We start from the raw sequence: 17055 nt of genomic DNA on the forward strand, positions 1-17055 counted from the left end.
AAGATGTGGGTTCAATACCTGGGTCAGGAAGATTCCCTGGAGGAGGAAATGGCAACCCACTCCAGTATTCTTTCCTGGAAAATCCCATGGACAGAGGAGCCTGGTGGGCTATAGTCCATGGGGTTGCAAAGAAGCAGAGTACACAACCGAGTGACTGAGCACAGTGTTTAACTGAGCAAATTACAAAAGTAATCATGGTAGATACCTTAGTTCATCCTTGTGATCAGCCTGCTGATCTGGTCTTCCCTGTTGCCGGCGTTTCCACTTTCTACAAAATGGGTGGCCTTTTTCTTCATTCTACCTTGTGGAGAAGACAGTTTGAAGGGCCACAGGAAGTTGTTTCCTTCTTTGAAACATTTTCCAACAGTCAATGATCTCATGAATCAGATCCTCCTTGCAGAAGATGCCATATTTACCAAGAGATCGAGCAATCAATGTGGCAGGGCAATTTGTTTCTTGTTGATTTTGCCATAGCCACGCTTGCAGATCAGTTCATTTACGGACTTTAGATTTGGGTACCCCCAAACAATGTATGGTTCCACAGTTCTCAGCATGTTAACTGAAGTCTTGGTGAGCTTCACAAAGGTGCCATTGAAGATCTGTGAGAGGGGAAGAAGCTGCAACACTTTTCAAACCTTTGTGCTCACACCATTGATACCTGTGCTCGTGATGACAAATGCCAATTTGGGTTCTGCAGTACATAGATTGACGACTTTTTGTGCCATCATAGTCGTTTGAATTTCAGTTCTGTACATCTGCCTGTATTCCTGGTGATAGTGCTTGGCTTTTTCATAGATAAATTTCCTCCTTGCCTTTTGAAGCTTCTTGTGGGCAAGCTTCTTCCTCGGGCACCTGATCTTAAACTCTGTAAAATTCTTTCACTTTTTCTTAAGGGTTTTGGCACAGCAAGAACCTACTTTTTCTTCTCTTCTGGCACCCTTCATGGTTCCAGCTGGGAAAGAGGTTTGATACAGTTTAGTTTTTTTAAAAAAAAAACTGATGTAGTTTTAATGGTGAGTTATTTTATGACCCTTGGAGTTTTAAAAATTTGTTAAATCACATATGGTCTAGAAGTGAATTCTCTTAATCAGAAAATACCATTAACAAGAAAAATCCAACCTCTAAACTTGCACTCTTAACAGAAATTTTTTAAAATTTATTTTTAATTTTGGAGGATAATTGCTTTACAATGTTGTATTGGTTTCTGCTGTACAAGAATGTGGATCAGCCATGAGTATACACATGTCCCCTCCCCCTTAAACCTCCCTCCCAGCACCCATCATCAACCCCTCTAGGTTGTCACAGAACACTGGATTGAGCTCCCCTGGATTATATAGCAGTTTCCCATTAGCTATCTTTTAATGTATATTCTACACACACACACCCATACACAAGCTCAGACCGTAAAATAATCTGCCTGCAATGCAGGAGACCCAGGTTTGATCCCTGGGTAGGGAAGATCCCCTGGAGAAGGAAATGACAACCTGCTCCAGTATTCTTGCCTGGAGAATCCCATGGACAGTACAGTCGCAGAGTCTGACACGACTGAGCAACAAACACTTTCAATGTATATTCTAACGGAAAAACTTGAAAGGAAAAAAGGAAATGTGGACAGGGCAAAACATTTCCTCTTTTTATAAACCTTGAACTGATATGCCCTTCACCAATTACATAGGGTCCCTTGGGCCTCAGAACTTTCCACAAGCGTTTCGGTCTCTATGGCGATGCATGACAGCTGAAGCCGAGCCCAGGTGCTAAGGCGGCGGCTCTGGACGAGCTTGGGGAGCAAGCCTGGCCGCAGAAGCCAGGGAGGGTCGATCCGGTGCCTTTTGGACAGAAGGCTCCGCCGTGCCAGGAGTCTGCAGAGCCGCCTGGGCATGCCTGTCCTAACATCCCCACTCTCCAGGGGAGCGGGCGTGGCACACCCCCCAGGTGGTAACTCTGGGGGCACAGATGTGCCTGAGGACCTCCCCTGGGACCCCATTTCCGCTGATGTTTAAACTTCACCCTTCTGGTGCCCTCAGAGGCTGTGAGTCTGGTGAAAGGAGTCCATTTTGCCTAGCCCCCTGGTCTCATGCAGCTGTTCAGCATCCCTGTTCAAATTACACTCCAGGGCGGCCGGGGATGCCAGGGGAGGTAAGTCACCCCCAGAATCTCTCCGCCTTTCTGGGCATCTCGCTGAACAACTGGTTAGAAGAAGAGCGGCCTCAAGGAGTTCGGGGGTTGAGTCTGGTCTTTATCCTCAGAGGGTGTCCACTTGTCATGCCTCCCGAGGGAGCCTGGAGGCTTCCCCAGCAGCACTGCTATCACAGGGTGCGTCCTTCCTTGTCGGCTTCTCTAGATGGCAAGTTCTTGGAGGCTAGGACTCTAGCCTCCCTGGCTCTGCAGCAGTAGAACTCTGCCCAGCAACCAGTTGGTGCTCAACAAATGTCTGTCAGTTGAATGAAGTTACTCTCAGCATTGGTTTCATTGGTGAAAACTGCTTGGACCTTGGCGTCACAGCCTGGGTTCAAATCCAGCTCGCTTAAATGGCTGTCTGACTGTGGGCAAGTCACTTCACCTCTCTCTACCCCATCCCTTGTCCACTGATGGAGGCAGTGATTGCCTCTGCACACCTTCCTGTAAAAGCCAGTGCTACTCTGTACTATACCAGTTAACATTTCAGCTGCTGTTATTAACCACCCACCTCTACGATCTAAGGGGAAAGTGAGACCGGTTATCTTGAGGACCTCTTTCCTCCCCAGGGGAATGCAAAGCAGAGGTGCTGTACATCTGCCTGCACGCAGGAGTGGAGCAGTAGGGCACTGAGAGTGGGCACCCACCTGGAGAGAGGAACAATGCCTGAGGGTGTTTGAGGAATGAGATATTAAGGCTTGCCAGCTTACTCCTGGAAGGGTACATTTCATAGCTATGTTTGCTCACTGTATCTGGAAACCTGGGTGGTTTGTTAGCAGCTTGAGTGGAGCTGGGAGCTGAGAAAGTGGAAACAGTATAAAGATCATAATGGTCATCACATTGCTCACTCCCATCTTCTGTAATACGCTCATGCACCTTTGAGAGAGAGAATGCAGGAAAATGAGAGGGGTTTGGATGGAGGTCGGGGCTGGAGGAGGAAGGAACAAACAGAAGAAACAGACCTAGGCAAAAACACTTCTCTCTTACAAATGAACTAATGCTTTTGTGAGAAGACAGTTAAAGTGAATCATTGTATGGCAGAAGATCAAATGACTAACATGCAAGGGAACAAGTTCTAAAGCCCCATTCATAACACAGTTAACTAGCAGTAAGAGCAGTTGTGTTCTCCCCAAAGCAATACAGTGTCCCATTTCCACTTCTGAAATGCACAATTGGATCACCCATCTTGCCACATGGTTAACTTCACAGACGATATTGACTTTCCTCAACCTCCTTTGCTGTTTCAAAAGAAGTTATATAGATTTATAATTTAAAAAAATAGAAGGGTAAAAGTAATTACTCACATCTCTTCAATGCAAATTATAAGGAAATGTTAATTTAACATACCCAGTGCTTAAAATTACATACACATGTGAGATGAGTGTCAGCAGAACTATCAAGCCTTGATGAACCTCAGCATCCTTCTGAGGAACCTTCTGCCCAAGTAACAGTGTTGGAGGGAGAGGCTGCTGGCTTCCTCAGGGATCACACCCAGATGAACTTGTTCAAGCTCTTTGAGTTTGCCTCAGGCTAAGCCAGAAATCACCCATAGCAAATGTTGTAGTTCGGGGCAGGTGGGAAAGTAAGTTCTGAAAGCAGGGGAGCAACAGGAAGGGGTGGGTACTGCCATGACTGTGAATAAAATCCCTCCAGGTATACACATTGGTTAGAAGTGAAGATTATTGCTGGCAAAAAGGAATGAAAATTCTATTCACTCATCTTGTTGGCTGAAGAGCAAAATTAGATCACTCTTAAGCACTTTGAGGTCCTTGGATGAAAGGTACTTATAAATACCACAGACTTAATTACAAAACTGTTTATGGCCTGGGGAAACTGGAAACAGTTTAATATCCAACAATAGGGAAATGGTTAAGGAAATTATGGTGTATCCAATTGATGGAATATTATGTAGCCAGCAGAAGGATTAGAAGAATTGCTGCCAACATGGGAAAGTGGTTATTATGTTAAGTGAAAAAGACAAGCTTAAAAAAATCCACACTATATCCAGTATGATCTCATTCTATTTATTTTTTAAATTAATTAATTTGTTGGCTTTGCCATGCTGCCTGAAGGATCCTAGTTCCCCAATGAGAGATCCAACCTGTACCCGCTGCACTGGGAGTGCAGTCTTAACCACAGGACCACCAGGGAAGTCGCTGCTCTCATTCTATTTAAACAATATAGACAAAGGGAATAGCCCAGTAAGTGAACAGTCATTGTCATCACCTTTATCATTATTTTAATTAAAAAATTTAAATATTGAAATTTTATTGTTACTATTTTGTGAGGTTAGTATCTTTACTTACCTGTTTACCCTGTAATTGCTCATTTTTTGACTAATTCGGCTCTTAGATTGGATTGTTTACCCTCTGCCTGAAGTAAATGCTTCACCTTTTTCTTTAGTGTGGGTCTGTTGATGGCAAACTCAGCTTTGTGTGTGTCTGAAATGCCTTTATTTCTTACTTAACTCTTGTGAGATATTTGCTGGGTAGAGTTCTGTTTTTTCTCAGCATAAAGGCAATATTCCTGGCTTCTGCTCTTATAGAGAAGTAAGCGCTCAGCTTAATTGTCATTCCTTTGAAGTTAATCTTTTTCTCTGGCTGCTTTTAAGAATTTCTCTTGTCTCTGTGCAAAATCTCTGTGATGTATGTGGGTGTGGGGTTCATTTTATTTTATCCCACTTGGCTTCTGGAATCTGTGGACTGGACCTTCATCATTTCTTTAATATTATTGTCTTTTTAAAATATTACTTGGCCTTTTTTCTCTTTTGTTTTAATTCTGGAATTCTAACTAGACTTTATGCTAGACCCTTTCTAATTTCCATGCTTCTTAACCTTTCTTCAGCATTTTCCATTAAATACTTTAGCTATTTTGCAGATCAAACTGTTTACTAATTATCTCTTCAGATGTATCTAAATTGCTGTTAAATCTATCCACTAATTTTTTTTTATTGAAGTATAATTGATTTACAATGTTTTCAGGTATATAGCAAAGTGATTCAGTTATATGTATATACACACACACACACACATATGGGCTTCCTCGGTGGCAGAGTGGTAAAGAATCTGCCTGCCTTTACAGGAGACGTAGGAGACAAGGGTTCACTCCCTGGGTCAGGAAGATTCCCTGGAGTAGGAAATGGCAGCCCACTCCAGTATTCTTGCCTGGAAAATTCTTTGGATAGAGGAGCCTGGTGGGCTACAGCTCATGGGGTCACAAAGAGTTGGACATGCCTGAGCACGCACGCATATATGTATAACATGTATATATATATATATTTCAGATTCTTTTCCACTATAGGTTATTACAAGATATTGAATATAGTTCTCTGTGCTATACAGTAGGTCCTTGTTATCCATTGAATTTTTATATCAATTCTTTTTCATTTCTAGAAATTCTACTTGGTTCTTTTTAATACTGTCCTGGTCATGTTTTAGAGTCTTGCTCTTTCTGATATCCACCCCCTCCTTTATTTTTTAAAACATATTGTAGATATGTTTTTATATATTGTCCAATATCAGAAGGTTTTGGGGGGAATCTGACTCTGTTGTGTATTTTTCTCACTCCAAGGCCCTAATTTTGTGTTTTATGACTTTGGAGTGAGAGCACATACTCCCTGAAGCTTTGTAGGATTCATTGGAGACCCAGGTTGGAGGAGAGCTCCTCCACAGAAGTTATGTATTGGCTTCTGCTTGCTGCCAGAGGGCAACAATTACTTGAGAGAAGACTGAATGAAATTCTCAGCTTGGGGTTTCTGGATTTCCCAAGTAGTGGGAATTCTGGCCATAAACTCTCTTGAGGATCTCCTTCAGGCTGTGAAGTCTCAGGGGAGATCGTAGTTTTCCTCCTCTATGCAGTGTCAGCGTTTGAGAAAGGCTCTTTCCTGGCAGTCTCCTAGGGAGTTGTGTGTGGACGGTGGGTACCTGTCATTCCACCTTGCACTGAGTGTGAGGTCTTTTGGATCCCAGCTCTAGTTGACAGCATTAACTCCCATACCCTGGATGGGCTCTGGGCATTGTCTCCGGTCCCTGTGTCCTTCCCACAAACTGTGAGACTGAATCTCAGGGTCACCAAGTTTTGCAAATGCCCTCAAGGTCAACTTGTGCTCCAGTCCACTTTCTCCTCTGGGTTCTTATTTTCACATAGTTTTTGTCCTTTGCATATTTCAAACTTTTTTTTCTAAGCTTTGACCAGCAACTTTATTGTTTACAGTTAAAGTGGTATCTAGTTTATTTTACTAGAGAAATAGAAGATTGTTGTTATTGTTATAATAGTAAAATAGAGCTGTGTATTCATTTTTAGCAATTATTGTTTATTATCTTTCCCTCCATATATGAAATAATTTCTTCACAAGGTGTCTTTGAGGTTTTCAGCTTTTCATAAAGCCTTTAAACAGAGTGGACAGAAATATTAGAATAGTCTATTATACTACTAGGTCTTATTCCCAGGTTATGCCAGTTTTGTACATCACAGGTATAATTGGGTATGTTAAATCAATAGGTCAGAAATGGCCAGAGAGGCCTCATAATAAGCCTCTTCATGCATGGATTCCACAGATAGCTGACAAGAAGCCTCTGGAGATTTTACAATATAGAGCAACTAAAGCCCAGTTTCAGAACACGAGGGAAATGCTGGGTGCTGGGTATTGGGAACCTGGTGGTTTAATCACTAAGTTGTATCTGACCCTTTGTGACCCCATGGACTGTAATACTGTAGTGGGTTGCCATTTCCTTCTCCAGGGGATCTTCCCAACCCGGGGATTCCAACCGTTGTCTCTTGTGTCTCCTGCAGTGGCAGGTGGGTTCTTTACTAATGGGAACCTGGAAAATAGCCAAACCTTCCTTTAGGGCTAAAACTCTTAATCAAACTATCATATTTGTTGAGAAACTATAAAATATGCTGGCTCAGATTTCATTAAATTTTCCCCCACTGCCCAGTCTCTGAAGGTGGGATGATAGATAGAGGGTGAGTAAAATATCAAAGGAGACTAAAAATCCCAAACCAGAACTTTGATTCCCAAAGCAGTGTAACGACAGAGTTGTCCTCTCCTGAGGGTAATGCCTCCCAGAGCAGACCCCCGGAGCAAACTGGATTGCCCCACACCCCCCTCACTCACAGTCTCTTTCTTTAGGCTGAGCCACGAGGCTTACAGGAACAGTCCCCCAACCATGGATTGAACCCCCTCCCTCAGCAGTGAAAGCACACGGTCCTAACCACTGGACCACCAGGGGATCCCCCCCAATCTCACTGTCTTGAAGTCTGAAGATATTGCCAGGAGAAAGGGAATTAGGGAGCGAAAGGAGGAAGGATGGAAGATAAGGTATAAAATATGCTTTCAGAAGACAACAACTAGCAATTCCCTCTACAGGGTTTTTGCTTCACTTCAAAATTTTAGTAAGCTTTTTACACAGCTGAGTTTTTACCATTATGGCTGCATTTGTTTGGCTTAAGATTTCGTTAAGCTTCTTAAAATGGAAATACCTCTGGGACAGAAATGCCTGCTGAGCAGGGAACAGTGACAGTGACCATAGGAAGTGGTGGGACTGTGGCAGATTGGAGAAGACACCCCTGTCCCCAGGGGCAGTCTTTGCTCGACTCGGCCAGCTGTTCAATCGCAGTGATGTGTCCTTTGTGATTTTTTTTCAAAAGTAGAAATCTGCATTTGTGTGAGAAATTTCATGATTTTTAAAATGTTAGCAACTAATCCCACAGTTAAAAAAACACACAGGAAAAGCCAAACAAAACACATCTGTGGGCTGGATGCTGTCCATGGGCCACCAGTTGGTGACCTTTGTGTTGGACTTGGTTCACTGGACAGCCCCCTTGTGAAAGAATTTATCACCTCCTTTGCTAGAACAGAGCAGAGAGAGGGAAGAGATGGAGGGCCTTGTTTATGGAGCTGCGTGAGGACAGAGAAGAGGTGGGCAAGGGGAGAAGCCACAGCGAGACCCTCACTGTTCCGAGCAGTCTGGGCCCCTGGCCAGAAAGCCCTGGATGTGCTGTCTTCCCGGCAGCTGGACATGAAAAAGCAAGTCAGATCCTCCTTCAGGATGCTGTTAATTCCAAATGGGAGCCTGCAGAGTCAGTCTTCCCATATGGAATTCATAAAGGAATGTAAGAAATATTTTCTGGGGGAATATACAGTATCCCCGAGAGATAAGTAAGTTCATATGAAAGCTACTTACAGGTGATTCTTTCCTAGTCATTGATTAAACAGATCTCTAAAGACTTTACCCAGGCAACATTCCTTAGTCTTATTTGTTACATTAAAAAAAAATTATAACGAGTCATTTTAGCTTGTTTAGATGGACCAAGCTCTGAATGTAAGATCTCACTGTGTTGCATCGAGTCTGCCCACACCCCTTAGGTGAATGGCAGAGGGGATCATCCCTTCACCATGGGTTGGTAAATGTCCCAGTTTTTTTCTTCCAACATTTGTCAAGATAAAAAAAAAAAGCTTTATGTTTGAAATATCACGAATGGCACATATTTAAAGTATACCACTTGGTAAGTTTTGACATATGTGTGTAACTGTGAAACCATCACCCAGTCAAGATGAGAAACATACCCATCACCTACAACCATGAAAGTTTCCTTGTGCCTTTTACCATGTCCCCTATGCTGCTTGCATGCCAAGTCGTTTCAGTTGTATCTGACTCTTTATGACCTATGGACTGTAGCCCACCAGGCTCCTCTGTCCATGGGATTCTCCAGGCAAGAATACTGGAGTAGGTTGCCATTTCCTCTCCAGGGCATCTTCCCGACCCAGGGATCAAACCCTTGTCTCCTGTGGCTCCTGCATTGCAGGCAGATTTTTTACCACTGAGCCACGGGGGAAGCCCATAGCATGTCCTCCAACCCCCAGGTAACCACTTAATCTGCTTTCTGTCACTAGTTTGCATCTTCTAAAATTTCCGACTCTGTGGACATGAGTTTGAGTGAACTCCGGGAGTTGGTGATGGACAGGGAGGCCTGGCGTGCTGTGATTCATGGGGTCGCGGAGAGTCGCACACGACTGAGCGACTGAACTGAACTGAACTGAAAATTTTGTTGGAATGGAATTATACATGTGGCCTCTTTCATTTGTTCAGCATTTTTCACTCACTGTAATTATTTTGAGGTTCATTATGAGTACTTGTTTATCAGTTCTGTTGCTGCATAGTATTCCATTATACAAATGTAAAAATTTATACTTATTGATAAAAGGATATCATATATTTGGATTGTCTTCAGTTTTGGGCTTCTTACAGTCGGGGTGCCAAGAACATCTGTGTACAAGTCTTTGTATGATTGTGTGCTTACATTCTGCTTGGTAAATAAATACCTAGAAATGGAACACCTGGGTCATATGGTTCCCTATATATTTAACTTTTTTAGGACATACCAGCTGTTTTCCAAAGTGGTTATACCGTTTTATACTCCCATCAGCAGTGCAGGAGAGTTCCAGTTCCTTATATCATCTCCAATACTTGATACAGTCTGTTGGTTTAACCCATTCTAGTGGGGATGATGCCAAAGCCTTTGACTGTGTGGATCACAATAAACTGTGGAAAATTCTGAAAGAGATGGGAATACCAGACCACCTGACCTGCCTCTTGAGAAACCTGTATGCAGGTCAGGAAGCAACAGTCAGAACTGTACATGGAACAACAGACTGGTTCCAAATAGGAAAAGGAGTACGTCAAGGTTGTATATTGTCACCTTGCTTATTTAACTTATATGCAGAGTACATCATGAGGAACGCTGGGCTGGAAGAAGCACAAGCTGGAATCAAGATTGCCGGGAGAAATATCAATAACCTCAGATATGCAGATGACACCAGCCTTACGGCAGAAAGTGAAGAGGAACTCAAAAGCCTCTTGATGAAAGTGAAAGAGGAGAGTGAAAAGGTTGTTCAGAAAACAAAGATCATGGCATCTGGTCCCATCACTTCATGGGAAATAGATGGAAAAACAGTAGAAACAGTGTCAGACTTTATTTTTTGGGCTCCAAAATCACTGCCAATGCTGATTGCAGCCAGGAAATTAAAAGACGCTTACTCCTTGGAAGGAAAGTTATGACCAACTTAGATAGTATATTAAAAAGCAGAGGCATTACTTTGCCAACCAAGATCCGTCTAGTCAAGGCTATGGTTTTTCCAGTGGTCATGTATGGATATGAGAGTTGGACTGTGAAGAAAGCTGAAGAATTGACATTTTTGAACTGTGGTGCTGGAGAAGACTCTTAAGAGTCCCTTGTACCGCAAGGAGATCCAACCAGTCCATCCTAAAGGAGATCAGTCCTGGGTGTTCATTGGAAGGACTGATGCTAAAGCTAAAACTGCAATACTTTGGCCACCTCATGCGACGAGTTGACTCACTGGAAAAGACTCTGATGCTGGGAAAGGTTGGGGGCGGGAGGAGAAGGGGAAGACAGAGAATGACATGGCTGGATGGCATCACCGACTCTATGGACATGAGTTTGAGTGAACTCCAGGAGTTGGGTGATGGACAGGAGGCCTGGCATGCCGTGATTCATGGGGTTGCAGAGAGTCGGACATGACTGAGCGACTGAACTGAGTGGGGATGATGTGGTATGTTGGTGTAGTTTTAATGTACAAGTTTCTAACGAGATCTTATGTGCTTATTTGCTATGTATATACCTTCTCTGAAGTGGCTGTTGAAACTGTTAATCGTGTTGTGTGGCTTTATTGAGAGTTCTTTATGTGTTCTGGACTCAAGACTTTCATCAGATAAATGATTTGCCAATATTTTCTTCCAATCTGGTCTTATTTTTCATTCTTTGAACAGTGTTTTTTTTGAAGAGCAGAAATTTTAATGATGTCCAGTTTACCGATTTGTTCTCTTGATTGTGCTTGTGTGTTGTATCTAAGAAATATTTGCCCACACCAAGGTCGCAAAGGATTTCTATTACACTTTCTTCCGGAAGTGCTAGAATTTAAACTTAGGCTTTTACGAACAAATACTGTTTATGTATTTAATTTTAAAAATTGAAGTATAATTGAGCCACAACACTATGCTAGTTCCAGGTGTAAAACATAGTGACTCAACATTTCTATATCATAGAAAATAATCACTACTGTTCCCAACAGTTTATGAGAACTTATTGGGTCCCAACTTATTGGAATAGCTCCTTCCCTGTTCCCACAAAGGTCAGCCTTTTCCGCCTCAGGGACGAGCAGAAACATAGACCACAATGATGGAGACCCACCAGATCTGCACAGGAAGCCGCCATCCAGTGCTGGGGAGGACTGGGCCGTGCTGCTGGGGTTTGCAATGATGGGCCTTTCCGTCCTAATGTTCTTCATGCTTGCAGTAACCATCCTGAAGCCCTTCTTGCTCAGGTGAGAACAGAGAGAGGAGACGTAACATTTATCCTAGGTGTAGGCACAGTGGCAGAGGAGGACAGGGGAGGCTGGCTTTACTTTCTCCAGAATCCCTGTTCCTCTCTTAGTGCTGCGAGGCAGCTGGCTGTGGAGGAAGGGGTGGTGAGAAAGTGAAAGATATTCCTTTGCTGCTCCCCTCCTCCAGTCTCCAAAGTCTTTCCATAGAGGGTCCACATATTCGATATCCCTGCAGATAATACTTTCTTGGGCTCCAAAATCACTGCAGATGCTGATTGCAGCCATGAAATTAAAAGACGCTTGCTCCTTGGAAGGAAAGTTATGACCAACCTTGATAGTATATTAAAAAGCAGAGACATTACTTTGCCGACCAAGGTCCGTCTAGTCAAGGCAATGGTTTTTCCCGTGGTCATGTATGGATGTGAGAGTTGGACTGTGAAGAAAGCTGATCGCCGAAGAATTGATGCTTTTGAACTGTGGTGTTGGAGAAGACTCTTGAGAGTCCCTTATACTGCAAGGAGATCCAACCAGTCCATTCTAAAGGAGATCAATCCTGGATGTTCATTGGAGGGACTGATGCTAAAGCTGAAACTCCAATACTTTGGCCACCTCATGAGACGAGTTGACTCACTGGAAAAGACTCTGATGCTGGGAAAGGTTGGGGGTGGGAGGAGAAGGGGACGACGGAGAATGAGATGGCTGGATGGCATCACCGACTCTGTGGACATGAGTTTGAGTGTACTCCGGGAGTTGGTGATGGACAGGGAGGCCTGGCGTGCTGTGATTCATGGGGTCGCGGAGAGTCGGACACGACTGAGCGACTGAACTGAACTGAACTGAACTGAATACACTAACATCCTAGGGAAGGAGATGAGCATGAGTTTCTACATGAACATAACACAAATTTTTTTAGTCTGAGTTTTTGAGTTTGGTAATATCTACCTGGCACATAGTAGTTGCTCAATATTAGTTTTCTTCTTTTTAAGTAGTTTCCTTATTAAACACATGTAATAAGTTACCATTAAGTATATACTATATATCAAACATATATTTTACCCCTATATAAACTTACAGCAAGTCCATGAAGGAAGCGTTATTACTTTGATTTTCACTTTATGAATGAGAAATCTCAGGCTCAGAAGGGCCAAGGAAAATACCCAAGGTTAATACAGACCACCTGACCTGCCTCTTGAGAAACCTGTATGTATATTAAAAAGCAGAGACATTACTTTGCCAACAAAGGTCCGTCTAGTCAAGGCTATGGTTTTTCCCGTGGTCATGTATGGATGTGAGAGTTGGACTGTGAAGAAAGCTGATAGCCGAAGAATTGATGCTTTTGAACTGTGGTGTTGGAGAAGACTCTTGAGAGTCCCTTGTACCGCAAGGAGATCCAACCAGTCCATTCTAAGGGGGATCGATCCTGGGTGTTCATTGGAAGGACTGATGCTAAAGCTGAGACTGCAATACTTTGGCCACCTCATGCGACGAGTTGACTCACTGGAAAAGACTCTGATGATGGGAAGGGTTGGAGGCGGGAGGAGAAGGGGACGACCGAGGATGAGATGGCTGGATGGCATCACCGACTCTGTGGACTTGAGTCTGAGTGAACTCTGGGAGTTGGTGATGGACAGGGAGGCCTGGCGTGTTGTGATTCATGGGGTCGCGGAGAGTTGGACACGACTGAGCAACTGAACTGAACTGAATACCACCACAAAGTCTTCAGGGGCAGGACATTTGTCTACCCCTTCTCACTGTATCTATGACATTCTATGTGTGTAGTGCGTGTGCAATCCTCAAGGAATATTTTCCAAGTAATATTTTTAAAAATAATTATTTATTTGGGACTATGCTGGGTCTCTGTTGCTGCACAGACTTTTCTTTAGTTGTGGCAAGTGGGGCTACTCTTTAGTCGTGGTGTGTGGGCTTTTCATTGCTGTGACTTCTCTTGTTGTGGAGCACCGGCTCTAGGGCACCCAGGCTTCAGTAACCATGGCACGTGGGCTCAGCAGTTGTGACTCCTGGGCTCTACAGCACAAGCTCAGTAGTTGTGGTGCAGGGGCTTAGTTGCTCCGAGGCATGTGTAATCTTCCTGGATCAGGGATAGAACCCGTGTTTCCTGCATTGGAAGGCAGATTCTTTACCACTGAGCCACCAGGGAAGCCAAGTAAAATTTAGTTCAGTACAACACTTATGTGAGAGGCATTGTGCTTTCTGCTTTGAGGAACATAAAGATGCAGAGGATATAGTCCTTGACCTTAATTTACTAAAGTTAAAATATGGCAAGTTTTCTAATAGGATTCCTCATATGATTTGCACTTGCCTCTTAGAGAGGGTAAATGGAATGGCTAAGTTGCCTAAGAGCCCCGTGACTGGACTCCTTCCAAAGGCACATTTTCACCAGAACAAGCCAGTGGGCGGATCTTGAGTTGAGGCAGGAAGAGATGGTAAGATTTCTGAGTGTGAATTTTTGTGGTTATAGTATTTAGGCTAATATCGCTAAAAAGTATGTTTCCCCAAACACCTTAAATACTGTTAAATTCACAGATTTCTGGGCCTCAACTTGGACCAACTGAACCCAAATCCCTGGAAATCATAGAACCCATGTTTTAACAAGTTCCTCATTCTAACAAACCTAATCAGGTGATTCTGAAACTGGAAAATCATTGATCTATAGTGAGAAATATGCCAGGAGGGTTATAACTGAGATGGAACTTGGTACCTTGCTGCTGTTTATCCCATTGCAAGGTTCTCTGTGCTCCTGAATCACTAAATGCCTTCTGTGATGGGTCCTATGTTGCTTTGAAATAGAAGGTAACTTGAGTTATCACATTAGAAATATAGCACTACATTTTCTAGGGATGAAAATCATTAATTTACTTTTCCCAATGGAAGCACTCAGAGAGAAGAATCAAACTGCACTATCATTCACGCGCACATCGTGGACAACTGGATGGACCGTGTGTTTACCTGTGGGATGGACTGCCGAGGTCAGGGCAAGTACCCGTGTCTCCAGGTGTTTGTGAACCTCACCCATTCAGGTCAGAAAGCGCTCCTACATTATAATGAAGAGGCTGTCCAGATAAGATCCAAGGTAGTGTAAATTTCATGTGTGAAAGTGTTCTAATTATAGCAACCTTTCCATGGCAGACTGTCCCTAGCAAGGTGCAATACCTAGGACCATCTCTAGATAAAGCTGTTTTCTTCCAGTGAACATCTCAACAGTGACCCAATCAGGATAAATGAAGCTAAAAGCATTCTTGGAGGAAAAATGGGGTGTATAGAAAAGAGAGTTCATGTTGGTATCTGGAATTTAAAGACTTGAGACAGTGAACAAAATTATTTGTAAGTAGTCTTAATTTATTGTTGGGAGATCCCATTCCTCATCGTATCAAAAATGTTAAAATGAACTTACAGCCCACCTTAAATCAAACAAGTAATTATTCTTATCAAAGAAATTTAAAGATTATCCTTTAAAGGATACTCAACAAGTTCATAGGAGAAGGCAATGGCACCCTACTTCACTACTCTTGCCTGGAAAACCCCACAGGGTCGGACACGACTGAAGTGACTTAGCAGTAGCAGCAACAGGTTCATATGATTTAGAGTACATTTTCACTTAACTATAAAAAGTTGACTTAAATTAGTTGACATTTTACACTTCTTTGTGTTTACTTAACCACTCGTTTCAATCTGGTGATTTCTGTTTTGGATGCCATAACCTTTAAGGTCTCAAATGTTTTTGTAGGCCGATGAGTGTCTTGAGTGCTTAGTGGATATGGTAATAAGCCTCAGAGTCTTTATTCCCACATCTTTGCTTAGTGCTCAGAAATGGCCAGTTCACTATTTGCCTTCCTGGCACCCCTTCCCCATGAGCTATGTATCACCTTCAGAGATTAAAACTCTTAATAGTTTCAGCTGTGCAGCGATTTCAGAATTAAAACTTTAAAGTGCTTGATTTCAGAGCCAGCGCCCTCATTCTTCTTCCTCCTCCGTATTCCTAGTGCTTCTACACACCTAAGTGCCACCGGGATAGAAATGATTTGCTCAGTGGTGCTCTGGACATAAAGGAATTCTTCAATCACAAAAATGGGACCCCATTTTCATGCTTCTACAGTCCAGACAGCCAATCCGAAGATGTCATTCTCATAAAAAAGTACGACCAGATGGTGATCTTCCACTGTTTATTTTGGCCTTTGCTGACCCTGCTGGGTGGTGTCCTGATAGCTGGCATGGTGAGAGTAACACAGTACCTGTCCTTCTTGTGTGAAGAACACAGCACTGCATTCAGAGATGAGGTAAGTGGCAAAGTTCCTCACATGGCACAGCATCAATTCAAACTGTGGCGTGTTGGGAGTAGAAAAGGAAGGAGCAGAGAAACCTTAAGACGGTGGCCAAATTAAAGTCCCGGCCTTCAGGCACCTGCAGGGTCCTCACTTGAGGACCTGATTATGCCTACTTGCAAACTAACCGAGTAGAAACAAAGCATGGTTATTTCATGTGGGAAAGAAAAATGTTAAAAAGTCTCACTGTATACTCTATTCTATAAATTCACCATCTCTTTTATTCCAAATCTCTCCACACGAGCCAGGGAAGCACCTTTTGTTTCCACAGGAGCTCACAGTCACTGTGCTCCGTCCAGTATCAGCCCCTGCTAGAACCTGTCACTGTCGAAATACGTGATACAAGCTTCTAACCTGACGAGCACTGAACAGGCAGTCTAGTTCCATGCAGTGCAGTGTACGTTAAAACACTTGGCAGTTCATACACTACAGGAAGATAATAATCTGGTAATTTCAGAAAACACGGACCTACCGTTTTACCTCATCATCCATGAGAAAAGAGGAAAGCTGCTGCCTGGGAAATTCACTAAGCTTAGTGTTATTTGTACTTAACCTTGCCATGTACCATGTGATTTTTCTTTTAGAAACATTTCTTTCTAGTTAATTATGCTTCCCCTAAGTTCATTTTGCTCTTTGTGTATACTCTGGATGGAGTGGCAGAGGTGGCTAGAAATGTTATCAAGTTAGGTAGAAGCTGTACCAGAGAATTTAACTTTCATCTCAGATAATCCGCATCATAGAAAAGTCCCACATGGATAGTCAACAATCGTCCGTACTTTAATTAATGAATCAACCATGGTTATGAAATAGTATCACAAGACTCTCCCAACAAGTGCTTTTCAGATTAAGCTGAATATGAGTTGAAAACAGACTTCATTTTGAAAACCAATGTTCCTCAAATTATCTTTACAATTTTACTAAATAATCTTACATAATGGACAATAAAAAGGATGACTTTTGAAGCGACTCTGATGTAATTAAAACAAACTTTGATTCTAAGCCAATTTAATGCCTTTTAGCAGTAATTGCAAGTCACACATTATTAAACAAACTGAATAACTGAGCAATATTGACTTGACCAGCAGTGAACAATTTGGGTATTTTCTCCTCCTTCTAGTGTGGAATAGTGGAGAGAACATGTGTCTCAGAGTATGATTTTTTAAAATTTGTAGGCCATAATTACAGCTTTTAAGATAT

At 42.8% G+C, this 17055-nt stretch overlaps 1 protein-coding gene and 1 pseudogene across 1 annotated transcript; one reads left to right on the top strand and one right to left on the bottom strand.

Moving 5' to 3' along the window:
- Positions 1 to 206: 206 nt before the first annotated feature.
- LOC129558740 (large ribosomal subunit protein uL30 pseudogene) lies at positions 207 to 944 on the bottom strand (annotated as a pseudogene).
- A 287-nt stretch (positions 945 to 1231) lies between these two features.
- Positions 1232 to 16794, top strand: KCNMB3 (potassium calcium-activated channel subfamily M regulatory beta subunit 3). Its single transcript, XM_088838970.1, has 4 exons — positions 1232 to 2136; positions 11327 to 11518; positions 14411 to 14609; positions 15520 to 16794. The coding sequence occupies exons 1-4, from the start codon at positions 2075 to 2077 to the stop codon at positions 15916 to 15918; spliced, it is 852 nt and encodes a 283-aa protein (XP_088695096.1). The 5' UTR covers positions 1232 to 2074; the 3' UTR covers positions 15919 to 16794.
- The last annotated feature ends 261 nt before the right edge of the window (positions 16795 to 17055 follow it).

Source organism: Moschus berezovskii, chromosome 1, assembly GCF_049115385.1.
Source record: "Moschus berezovskii isolate FMDL1 chromosome 1, NW_MosBer_1.0, whole genome shotgun sequence".
Taxonomy (NCBI): domain Eukaryota; kingdom Metazoa; phylum Chordata; class Mammalia; order Artiodactyla; family Moschidae; genus Moschus; species Moschus berezovskii.

Coding starts and splice junctions, on each gene's coding strand:
- KCNMB3 (XM_088838970.1), top strand. CDS start 2,075: ATGCAGCTGTTCAGCATCCCTGTTCAAATTACACTCCAGGGCGGCCGG. Junction 2,137..11,326: donor GGCCGGGGATGCCAGGGGAG/GTAAGTCACCCC, acceptor GTTCCCACAAAG/GTCAGCCTTTTCCGCCTCAG. Junction 11,519..14,410: donor CTGAAGCCCTTCTTGCTCAG/GTGAGAACAGAG, acceptor TCCCAATGGAAG/CACTCAGAGAGAAGAATCAA.